The sequence below is a fragment of the Felis catus genome, chromosome C1 (genome assembly GCF_018350175.1).
Source record: "Felis catus isolate Fca126 chromosome C1, F.catus_Fca126_mat1.0, whole genome shotgun sequence".
Lineage (NCBI taxonomy): Eukaryota > Metazoa > Chordata > Mammalia > Carnivora > Felidae > Felis > Felis catus.
This window is the reverse complement of record NC_058375.1, coordinates 55,087,322-55,100,347: the sequence shown is the minus strand read 5'-3', so window position 1 is coordinate 55,100,347 and position 13,026 is coordinate 55,087,322. Positions and strand designations below refer to the sequence as shown.

Here is a 13,026-nt window from a genome sequence, read left to right as displayed (position 1 = left end):
CTGAGATTATTTAAGATACAGTGGCAGAAATTGTCAATGCCCACCACTGTCCATTTACTCCTTTGTCTTTACCTAACAGAACCCTGCCAAAGACTACATTTCCCAGACTCCCTTTTAGCTAATGTGGCCATGGGACTAAATTATGGCTAGTGGTAGTGATGTTTGCAGACTCTGAGTGAAATCTTTAAAAGAAACCACGTGCCTTTTACTTTCTCTTTCCTTCATCCCAAGGTGGGAACATGGAGACGATTGATGGTGGGTGGTAAGGCAGCAGTAGCCTCAGAAAGGTGAACAATAGTTTCTGGGTTCTTGAATAACCTCTGGACTCGGACTCAATTACCCATCTGAAGTGCCTACCAATTTTGACTTTTACATGGGAGAAAAGTAAACCACTTATTTTGTTTAAGCCATTACTATTTTGGTCTGTGTTAAAGCAGCTGTACCAATATTCTAACTTGTACAGATACCAAATCAACAACTAAAATCTAAGTGCTGTTCATTCTTTGCCCAATCAGCATAGTATCAGGAGACTACACTGAAAAGAATAGAAATGAACATACTTGCCTGTGAGTTAACACTTACATCACCCCCCTCCTTTTTTGGTGCTCTGCCTTATCCTGGCCCACATTATATTTTACTTCTGTATAAAAATCAAGGGCCAAGGCAAGATCCGGACTGAAATTATGTTTATTTGTGTATATAGTAGGATTTTTGCCAGCAATTGATACCCCAATTTTCTATGCTGCTGATGCTTTGTTTTGGGGATGAGTAATTTTCAGATAGGTTTATATTATATTATATATATACATAGATGTATGCATTCATTCATTCAACCATCCATACATCCATCCATTCATTCATTTATTGAGTAATTTGACCATGTAGTGTGTACAGGGAGCTATTCAAATAAAATGAGAAGCAATTCATGATAAGAGATATCAAATGGGTTAAAATTCATTGATACATATTCACAGATGGCTGAGCAGAACAAGTGAAACATAACTTAATCTTAAAATTCTTTAAAAGAAATAGAAATGAGAAATCCAACATAAGGCATTGTTAGGAATCACTTGCCATTTAGAATTTCCTCTATTTCTATTAGAGTAATGATTGACGCTTTTGTAGCATAAGAACCATAACCAATGTGAAATATACTGATATATTATTAACTAGTGTAGACTCTATTTCTCTTTTTGCACCTGAATTAAGTGTAGACATATAAATGTCTGCTTGGTTGGAAACATCTAAAGTTGCAAAAGGATCTGCCATTTTTATCATGGCACTAACTGGATTTCAGAAGTTTTTTCTAGTTATCTTGTACCGGAGATAACATACTGCATATGTCATTTATGAAATAAATGGGGTACACGTGGGTTATCTAGAAGAGGTTACAGATTCTAAAACCAAGAATATATTCTCAGTTACAATCTCTCTTTTCACTTATGTATATCCAGAAACACACTTACCTTTCCCTAAAGTAGCAACAACAGCTCATTCCCCTACATTAAATATCAAAAATCACAAATATTGGGGAATCTTCATAATGGGCAGAGCCAAGTTCCCACATCAGAAGGACCTTGGGGGTCCGGGGGATGGTGGTGGTAGGGGGATCTGAGAGTCACTTAATTCATGGTGTTGCTGGTATGCAGAAACAGCCTAACCTTGTAATTACTTTCTCTGAGTGCTCCCATCTACATTTCCCACTACCTTCCCTAACCAGAGTTTTAACCACATCATGTCAAGATATTACCATGAAAATAGGTGCTGAGAAGAGCTCAGAATAAACCACTCTTCTTGCTGCACCATCAGTAACACAGCTAGTTGGAGGAATATCTGCTAGATGACCTGGCAAACATATTCTTTTTGATAGAGGGGATTTCATCTTTCCTAAATGCAACTAGCTTTCGGCCAAATATATGCTGTATGTCTGCAACAGTTTTAGTAAGTTCTCTTTTCTTTCTTTTTCCTTTTTTTTTTTTAAGTTTCTTTCACATAAATCTGTTCATTTAATCCCATGACCTTGTCTTCTTACACTTACCCCTAGGTAGCTTCCAAATGCCCACTAAGTGTGTTAGACCCTATGGAAAGGTGGATATAAACTGGTTTCAGGAGCTTAGATAAATTTTAAGTTAATTTAAAACAACAGTTCAGTAAGTGAAAAATGATTTGAAAGATGTCAACTGAAAAGTCAAAATGTATGCATTTAAAATGCCCCTCTTACTAGAAATCACTGGTATTGCAGCCCTAATTGTGGGTTTTAAATCTGTACTTTCCATTGCAGAAGGAAAGAAAGCACATATATTTCATGGCTCCTGTTTTCAGGGAGACATCTTAAAATAGCAAGTGCGTATATGATTAAAAATCACCTGAAATATCATTTCCTGTGGTTGATTATTATTAACAATCATTTTATTCATCACTAACAGCAGTGACAAAGGCCATTATAAGCACTAAGCACTAAGGAAGGCATCATTATAGATTTTATTCATCCCAGGCAGGCAAATACTTATTCTCAGAAGATAGATGATTACAACTTCTCTAGAAAGTTTTGCTGAGTTTTTAAAAGCACCTCAAAAATGGTTCAGAATTTATTATCTACCTCTGTCAGGGGGTTGCTGTAGGAAGATCAGATCTTTCTGAAGAAGATGCCAAGAACATATTAGCTGCTAGTTTGAGAACCTTCATCTGTTCCTTACATCTATTTTTAGAAAACAGTTGTAGCGTTTAGCAAACACCACTGAGAAAATACTGTACATGTTGGAACCCAGAATTCAGCAACTATAGAAATCTAGTAGGTGGGAACTGGGGGAAAGGAGAACAAATTGTAGAAAAATACCAATTTGAATAATGTAAGTAAAGTCTGCCTATATTTTAGGTGCCTGAAAGATGAGAGTATTTAAAACATTTTGATAATAAAATATAAGGAAGATTATGGGCTTTAATATCTTTATTTTTTATGTTATTTTTTTTTCAATATATGAAATTTATTGTCAAATTGGATTCCATACAACACCCAGTGCTCATCCCAAAAGGGGTTTTAATATCTTTAGATTATGATCTGTGACATTAGATTAATGTTTCTTTTGGGAGCAGAGCAATGGAAATGTTGTTGTTGTTGTTTTTAAAGAAAAATAATTTCCTTAGTTTTCTTCCCATGAGTTTCTAGGTGTTATATCATTAAAAAAAGACACTATGATGTGTTTTTAAAAATCACTGTGAGGGGGCGCCTGGGTGGCTCTGTCGGTTAAGCGTCCGACTTCGGCTCAGGTCATGATCTCACGGTCCGTGAGTTTGAGCCCCACGTCGGGCTCTGTGCTGACAGGTCAGAGCCTGGAGCCTGCTTCGGATTCTGTGTCTCCCTCTCTCCCTGACCCTCCCCCGTTCATGCTCTGTTTCTCTCTGTCTCAAAAATAAATAAACATTAAAAAAAATTAAAAAAAAATCACTGTTAGTAGGGGCACCTGGGTGGCTCAGTCGTTTAAGCGTCTGACTCTAGATTTCCGTTCAGGTCATGATCTCACAGTTTGTGAGTTTGAGTCCTGCATCTGGCTCCAAACTGGCAGTGTGGAGGCTGCTTGGGATTCTCTCTCTCTTCCTCTTTCTGCCCCTCCCCAGCTCTCTAAGTAAATAAACTTAAAAAAAAATCACTGTTAGTAAATATGTAAACCTCATATTATTCTTAATTGCTTCAGAAGTAACTCTGAATAATCTTTTTGTTATTTTTCCTTCTTTTTCAAATGCTTGCAGGAATGTAAGCCAAAAAGAAATGTGGTCCCATGTATTTTTGCCATTTTGCAAAGCACAAAAACAATTATAAAATGAGCATAGCTTTCTAAAACAGAAGGAGCTGTTTAAGGTTTACATAAAATTCATAAAAGGGTGACCACATGCCAGCCTCCGGTTTAAGGGGTTTCTGATCTATTTAGCACGTATGGGCGGAACACAGCTCTCTGTCCAACCTCATCAAAACTTGGCATAAACACCACTCACCACTGGTGATGGGGAAAGTGCAATGTTGCCTATCGATGCCTTCAGCTCATCCACGGTCACAGCACTCTTAAGAATGTCTTTAGATTGTAATGGCTTAATCTTGATATTAAATTTCTTGTGTGATTCTTCTTCCTCTTCCGATTCACTCGAAGAATAAAAGTGCTTTCCTTTGGTAGGTAGAACACAGTTAAAGATACAGAACTCTTTTTTCTACTGGGAAGCAATGATAAGTAGAAGACAAGAGTGACTGCATATAGAGGCAGCAAAGGTATCCTTAGATGGCAGGAAAGGTATCCTTAGATGGCAGGAAATCAAAGCAAAATACACAGACAAATAAAAGAGCAGATTAGGAAAGGGTTCAAATTTATTTACCTTTCCTTGGTAAGGAAACATGATTAAGAATGGTGAATTTCTAGGAGCAGTAGTATAAGGTCCACATTTTTGCTGCAGGTGGCCATTTGTTATGTCCCACTCAGTACAAACACGGACAGGCCCACGGGAGCTTTCCTGTCTAAGGAGAAAGGAAGGCCACTCTTGGGATGATTTGTGATGAGTTTCCAGTACTTTAGGGATGCTCTGCCCAGAGATGGTTTGTGGGGAGAGCACAGGTAAGAGCTATTTTCTAGTCACGATAAATGACATGGTCATATCAGGTTTTAGCAGACAACCCGGTACCCAGAATTTACACAATCTTTCCTCAGCACATTTTTCTCTTTCTCCTCTCTCTCTTTTCTATGAATAGATCAAGGCAAAATGCCTGCTTGTTAGTGATCAGGCTGTTCTCTGCTGTTTATTCATTTCTAATATTAGGGACAACAGGACTCAGGAAGTTTGGACTATTTCTTATTTCATCACCTTTTCAAAAATCTGAATTTATATACGGTCTTCTTACAGAAAATAAAGATTAAAATAAAAAGAAAATAAAGAAAGGATATAGCCGGGTTCCTCAGGTCTGATGCTATAGCCTTCTTCATCCAGCTCAGGGGAGTTCTATAAAATAGAAGCGCACATTAAGCATTTATTATCCTGACCAAAATCAAGGAATTATTAATTTTCCTTCTAGAGCTTTCTACTTAAAGATATAGACAGATCTTTTATCTTAACCTTTGGAAGTGAATGCCAAACAGCGTATGCTTAGATATTTATTCAAGGATACTTGGAGAGTCTTTCTATCAGAAAAATAAACTAGGAATCAACTGTCAATGAAAGGAAACATTCAAAGAGCATTTATCATGCATTTCTTATAGGCCAAGGACTGTGCTAAGCAATATAGGGGAATACAAAATGCAAACTATTTTTCCTCTGGAAAATTGAAAAGTATTTTGGTAGGCAAAACATTTTAAAAAGATATAAAATACAAAACATCAGGGCGCCTGGGAGACTCAGTTGGTTGAGTGTCCGACTTTAGCTCAGGTCATGATCTCACGGTTCGTGTGTTCAAGCCCCACATTGCGCTCTGTGCTGATAGTCTGGAGCCTTCTTCGGATTCTGTCTCCCTCTCTTTCTGCCCCTCCCCCACTCATGCTCGCTCTCTCTCTCTTAAAAATTTTTTTTAAAAATTAAAAAAAAAATCATTGATAGGGGTTTGAAGGAAAAGGAAATTAGTGAAGTCCTGCCTTTCAGGAGAGATGGAGAGGGTGAAGGGGGGGGGGGGTGGTGGTGGTAAGGGAGAGGCTGTAAGGAAGAGACACCAAGGCAGGAATGGATAGTATGGTTCAGATGGGGAAAGAGAGAGGCAACAACAAAGATGACTGACTGCAAAGGAAGCTGCACAGTGGGAGAACATAGGAAATAAGACCATGGATGGCCAACGTTCTGGAGGAAGAGTTCAAACTTCACATGGTTGCTGCAGCTTCTCAGGGTAGAAAGTAGCATCTTAAGGTGTTTTGGAAGCATGCTTCAGGAATAGACTGTGGGCAGAAGAGACTGGAGAAAGGAAAGCTCATTCAAAAACTTGTATCAATCAGGGAAGATGTGCTAAGAATATGGACCAAGTTGTTGTTGGTGGGAAGTGATTAATCTTAGTTCTTTGTAACATCTGGCATAGGAAAAAAAAGGAGAGGGAAGGTTCAAGGAGACTCCAAGATTTCTACTGTCAAATCCTCAGGGATTGCTGGTATTTCTGACTGAACTAACTGTAACAGCAGGCAACTAACATTTTTAAAGAAAGGAAAGATAAAAGAGAATTTGCATGATTGGAATTAGTATTATTATCTTTGGGTTCCTATTATATGGTAAGTACTGTGACTCCCACTTTATTTCATTAAACCTTCATTAACAATCCTATGTGGAAAGAATTATCCCATTCACTGAGGAGGAAACCAAGAGAAATGAGATGCCATTTTGCAGGAAAACACACCCCAGCGAATGGCAGACCTGTGCCTGGACTCCAGATATGTGAGACTATACCCTTATGCCCTAGAGATGAGGGTGAAGACATTCAAGGGTGGCTCTTTTAAAGTTGTGGTTAGAGGCCTGGATGTGAGAAAGGGACAGAGTTGGAGAGAAAGATTTTGGAGTCACTGAAATGATAAAAGTGCTATGAGCATAGAGAGAAAGAAAGCCTGAATGCTATGGAAAAAAGCCACCATTTTTAAAAAAATTTTTTTTTTAACGTTTATTTATTTTTGAGACAGAGAGAGACAGAGCATGAACGGGGGAGGGTCAGAGAGAGGGAGACACAGAATCCGAAACAGGCTCCAGGCTCTGAGCTGTCAGAACAGAGGCCGACGCGGGGCTTGAACTCACGGACCGCGAGATCATGACCTGAGCCGAAGTCAGCTGCTTAACCGACTGAGGCACCCAGGCGCCCCAAAAAGCCACCATTTATTGAGCATTTATTGTTTGTCTCTTGCCCTTCTTCAGTACCTGAGGTTATTTATTTTTTTTTAATTCAAGTGTATTGAGGTCACTTCCCTGATAAAAACCTGACCCTGGCTTCTCACTGCACTTGGAATGAAAGCCCAGGGCCACTGTGCAGCTCACAGCCCTGTCTGACCTGGCTCCAGGTCTGAGATTCCCTTCCCGGATCCTCCTCAGCTGCAAGGCCTTCATTCTATTGTTAACTTTTATGGTTTGAATACGTAAGCTCTTTCCCATTTCAGGGTCTTCATAAGTGCCATTCTCTCTGCTTGGAATTCTCTTCTCTTCAATGTTCAGTCAGTTAACCCCTACTATACTTAAGGGCTTTGCTTAAGGGTCACATCCTCCATGAGGCCTTCCTTACTCTCCCCTCTCTCTGCCCAAAGCAAGATGACATAATCTCTTAAGAATAAAACCTTTCTTATTACTTCGAGAAAGTGATGTCTAATGTATAATCACAACAACAATTCCTATGCGACCTGATTCGTTTTCAGGACTAAACAAATTTGAGGGAAATTATGCTCCATTTAAGCATTCACAATGTTGACCAGGGATAGCGCTAGAGTGTAGGGTTTAGAGAGGGTAATATTACTTTGATGAGTAATTTGGTATTTTTACTGTCATACTTCTTGTTTGCTTACAACATCCCATTTTTGTGTATTAAAGAATCCTACAAAATATAATAGAGGTCTTTCTTGGTAAAGAAGAATTAACTCTGGGAAAAGAAAGCATATTTTCTTAATATTCAGTAGCTTCCTTTATAACATTATTTGTGAACAATTTGGATTTAGGGTAACAGAGGGATCGGCATAGATTTTAGGGACTTGAACTGCTAAAAATATCTAAAAGATCCCAATCCCGGGAAACAGATATGAGAGAACCAGGTGATGAGGTTGGCAGAGTGACACGTTTTAGAGTGGAGGAGTGGGAAACATCTGGGGCAGCTGGGTGGCTCAGTCAGATGGGCATCTGAATCTTGATTTCGGCTCAGGTCATGATCTCACAGTTCCTGAGATCGAGCCCTGATTCGATTCTCTCTCTCCCCCTCTCTCTTTGCCCCTCTCCCACTCTCTCTCTCTTTCTCTCTCTCTCAAGATAAAGTAATAAACCTGAAAAAATAATTTAACCTGCTGAGCTTTAGTTTTCTTTTCTATAAAAGGCAAATAATATAATGCAAAAAGCATTTGCTTTTCAAGGCTGTGAGGATTCCACAGCATTTAATATTATGACTGACAAATAGGGAATATTCAATAAGTGGTGGTATTATTTACTGTACAAATAAAGTTATTATCAACAAATATGCAAAAGCTTTAACATTAAAATTACCTTTTATGCAAGGGAGGTTTGGTCAAGACAGTTATCTAAAGAACATACATGCAAAAGCATTTTGTAGGGATTGTGAATTTAGGTACCTACTGTATAATAGAAATGATCTTTGATGTGCATATGATTTACATGTTTTATATGATTAGAAATCCAAGAGTCACTGTGGCTGTCCTGTTGTGGTTGGTGAAGTGGGTGTTGATGTAAATCAGTTTCCAGGGGAATCAGGTGGAGAGTTTAGGTGTCAGCTGAGAGTCACCCTCACTCATTGAAAAGCAACAAGTGATTGTCACTTGACCTGGCAAAAGTCTGCACCACGAGGTTCTATGAATTGTTTTGTGCTATGGTCTGAATGTTTGTGCTCCCCTCAAATTTATACGTTGAAATCTTAACCCCAAAATGATGGTGTTGGGAAGCGGGGCTTTTTAGAGGTGATTGGGTCCTGAGGGAGGAGCCATCATCATTGGGATTAGTGCCCTTACAAAGGAGATCCCAGGAGGTTACAGCTAGAAGGTGCCATGTACAAACCAGAAAATGGGCCCTCGACCAGACACACCAGACACCGAATCTGCCGGCACTATGACCGTGAACTTCTCAGCCTACACAACTGTTAGAAATAAATTTTTGTTGTTTAGAAGTCACTAAGTTTATGGTATTTTTGTTATAGCAGCCTGAATGGACTAAGACACTATGAGACCAAACCCCAGAGGTTAACTGATTGACTTGATTCTCAAAGCTGCTTAGAAATAGAACCAGGACTGCAACATTTGGACTTAATATTTAAAAAGGCATTTTTTTAAAAACACATTATCATAGGCTAGGCAGGAACTAAAATAATCTGCAAATAATGAGCTCATTGAATCCTTTCAACGATGTTATAATGTAACTACTGACTTCATTTCTGTTGGTCAGGAAATAACCATCCCAAAGCCACACACAGAGGATCAATCTGTGGAGGGGGTAGGTCATGAACCCAGTTTAACAGACCCTAGGGCTCTGAAACTCTGTAACCACCCTAAGCATGCCAGGCACTGCCTAATGAGATGGAGAATGTTTCACTTATTTCTATGTCTTATTATAAACATAAGAATGCCTCAACTCATTTTCAAATTGTGAAATACTTAATAAAGAAAAACAATGTTCTAATACTCACGTATCTTTCCCAATCAATTTCTGCATAAAATCCATTTGGTGCCCCGTTACTTTTCTTCTGCAATAAATTTGAAAATAAATTTAGAAGAGAAACATTTGAATAAGAGACAAAGAACAAAGAACACTTAACTCTTATCTGTATTTAGCAAGAGCTATCAAAATCCAGCACTGGAAAGACAAATTAGAGCAGCCTATTAAGCAACCACACTGGTGTAACTGAATGGTAAATTGAGCTGCCATGACACTGCATAAAAGAGCTTACATACTTATTTCACAAAAGACTGTAAGATACCTAAGCATAGGAATGGTAACAGCTAGCTGTTCAAATTTTATTGGTTACTAAAAAATTAGAAGCACCTACAGTATAATTTAATCCTCTATACCTTCAGGGGATATAATCAGATATATATATGGAAACATTTTGACTGCCATGTTGTTCTCACATACAATTAGTTCCAACATACCTAAAGAGTATCTCTCCAAGTCATTAACTAATCTTCCTTTAGCTTTTCTAACACTGACTCAACTTTTCCCTAACCACCCCCTTGATAGAATGTAAGGGGAATCAACTCCAAGTTAATTCAGTTCCTAGGTATTAAAAATAGTTTTGTTATTCTTTCCAAGTGGCTTTTCTTATCAAATTATTAAAATAGAATCCAAGGATTGATTGTGGATTTCTGTCATCCGTGTGTTCTACGGCTTCATGAGCATACGTCATTGCAAGATGACTGGATATCAGCCATTACTCTTTGGATTCTTTTCAAGTTCTATTTTAGCACCTAAACAATCATGATATATGGCCACAAGCATTTGAGTAAGGCTGTGGCATCATACAAACAGAAATTTCTAAGATTCCCTACTTTCTGGGAGCAAAGGACAAAAACACAAATCAGGTTGGTAAGGGAGGGTCCATTCAACAACATTCCTGTGTTTAGCACATAAAACAATGGTATGTCACCGAGAACTAGCAGAACTCAGAACAGCACATATCAAATAGTGAAGCATGCAGCCTGAGGACAGGACTTCTAATTTTACAATCACAGATAAAATCCACTTGAACCACAACATTGAACAGCTAACATCTAATTTGACAAATAGGTAGGAGAAGGAAGTTTTCATGTATGCATATCACTAGAAAAGCAAATTAGAGGTAGTCTAGTAACCATTGTCATTGATTACTGAATGCTGGACTGGGCATTCTAAGAACTAGCCTAGTTTATAGCTAGAGTGAATAGCGGGTAAGGCATAGATATTGTGTCTATGCCCTCTTTCTTCCTCTTCTTATACACCACCACTGCACTAGAATGCACAAATACAAGAACTCTGCCACGCTTCCAGCACCCAGGAACATTGACTCCGTGACCCTCTTTTTCTTTGTTTTGCTCCTGACAAAGATTATATACTTTGTCAGACTACACCATTTTAAACTTTTCACAGAATTGCCTTCATTGAATTAGTGCTTCAGCAATACTCTCCCTACTTTGAACAAAGGGCATTTTTAAAACCTGCCACATCATCCTTGTACCTGTATGAGTTATGGAGTTAAGGACAAGGTCCATTACATAATGTGCCATCTAATAATAATAATAAAAAAAAAAACCTCTCCCATGGAGAATGGATATGGTTCCTATTTTCTTTTTGTCATATTTACTCTCTTTTGTAATTCATACTTTACCAATCTATTTCCATATGAATTCTTTGCAAAATTCTCCAAATTCCTTTTAACAAACATCGTAATAAATTCAATATACAGATTTAGTTTATAATAATGAGAAATCAAATGAACTATGTTGTTCCAAAGAATTAAACTCATGAATTTTGTGATCACTATAGTATTACTATTAACATAAAGTTTGCTTCTGAAACAATTCTTAAATACAAAAGATTGTTATCTAAAAATCAAAAAGGTTAGGTAAATTACTGAGTTCAAACTTCTAGCTTGCTTCCATAGTAGTCTCATCTCCATACTCAAAGCCCTTTACAACCAAGATAGCTTATGTGTTCAGCTAAATAAATAAATGTGTGTGTGTGTGTGTGTGTGTGTGTGTGTGTCTTTCTTGAGAACATATATTCAACATTATGGATAAAAAGTTCCTGATTTTTCGGGATCTGGGCTGAGTGAAAAAATTCCCAGTTTCCATGGAAACCAATATAGAAGACTAAAAGGAGAGAAAGCAAAATCTATAAAAAGAAAATGTCTTTTAAACTAGGAATCTTTTTAACACAAATATCAAACACAAACAACAAATCATAAACAATACACTTAGAGGCAGCTCTTCAGCACACAAGCACACACAAACATGGCTTCATCAGAGGAATTGGCAATTTGGCCTCACTCATGCTAGCGGATTATTATGAACATATTTGGCTTCACAAGTGGAAATGATCGAGTTTAAGTTTGGCTGCAGCCTGGCTGAATTGTTTTTGGCCAAACCCCAAGAAAAAAGCAATTCTCCTGGTTATACCACCAAAGCAAGGTACAGCTCATAGTAGTAATAGGGAAGGTAATGGCTCTTTTGATTTTTGATCAGAAAACATTGAAGAAGCAAGAAAGAATATAAGTAGGAAGATATCATTTAAAAACTAGGCCTCATAGTAAAAGCAATATCAGATATTGGCTAACATATAAATAGTGATTTTTCTCTTGGAGTTGGAGTTATGTATTCTTTTACTTCTTTCTTTTTTAAAATTCTACAATTAGCATAAGTCAACTTTTCTCACTTGAATATATGACTGTTACTTAAAGATAATTGAGGCTCATATTAATATTAGTCATGCTTTAATAGGTATTTTACTTTGGTCAGGCTTATTATCTGCTCTCAGATACTATGATGGGCTAAATCAATAAATGCAGTAACAGTTGTGTTCAATTATACATTCATCAAATTTCTCAATTTCTACTGTGAATGCTTCTCTTTTCCAAGGTCAGCTCATGGCCATGTAGTGTTCCTTAGACATGAAGTACCAAAGATACATGGTATTCTACTTAAAAATTATCTTCTTGCTACCGAGGCAAGACTTGACTCACTTTGTAAATAATCCCATAGAACAGTACTGTTCAATAGAATTATCGGTGAAGATGAAAATATTCTATATGTGGACTGTCCAATATGGTAGCCACCAGCCACAATTAGCTATGGAGTACCTGAAATGTGGCAGGTGCTACTGAGGAAATGAATTTTGAATAAGCATATGTAGCTACTGTAGTGGACAAGACGGTAATAGTTGCTATATAGTCTGGGCCTGGATCAGCATCCCTGACTCACCATCGTTTGGCCGAGTATATTCGTTGCCACAGGCCAAGGCCCTGCTGAATTCATGATGTTACTAAGATAGTGTTTATCCTAACAAATGGCTACTCAAGTTGTATGGTGACGTTTATATTACAGCCAAAGCTTTCTTATAAACAGCATATTACTTTACAAGTTTGAATCCCTGTCCTTTGTCTAAGACAAAAGAAACACATGTCCTTTAAACCCGATTACTCTTTAAACAGTATATTCAGACGTCAGTATATCAGGTCTATATGGTTGATTTAAAAATTGGCCTTGGATATTCAAGAATAATTTAGAAATAGCTAAGAAAGTTTTTCTTAGATTGGTTAAATAAATGTCACTGTTTTTTCCAAATTTCAAATTGGGATTTTACTCACTGTTTCTACAACCCCTTGGAAATTTTAAACTAAAATCTGTTTCCTTA

General features: G+C 37.6%; 1 protein-coding gene across 1 annotated transcript in view; it reads right to left on the bottom strand.

The window, feature by feature from the left end:
- SGIP1 (SH3GL interacting endocytic adaptor 1) overlaps positions 1-13,026 on the bottom strand; it is a 204,535-nt gene that overhangs the window by 99,412 nt on the left and 92,097 nt on the right. Inside the window, 3 exon segments of the mRNA XM_019837194.3 lie at positions 3,991-4,166; positions 4,926-4,980; positions 9,329-9,385. Of these exon segments, the coding sequence (XP_019692753.2) occupies positions 3,991-4,166; positions 4,926-4,980; positions 9,329-9,385 (288 nt within the window).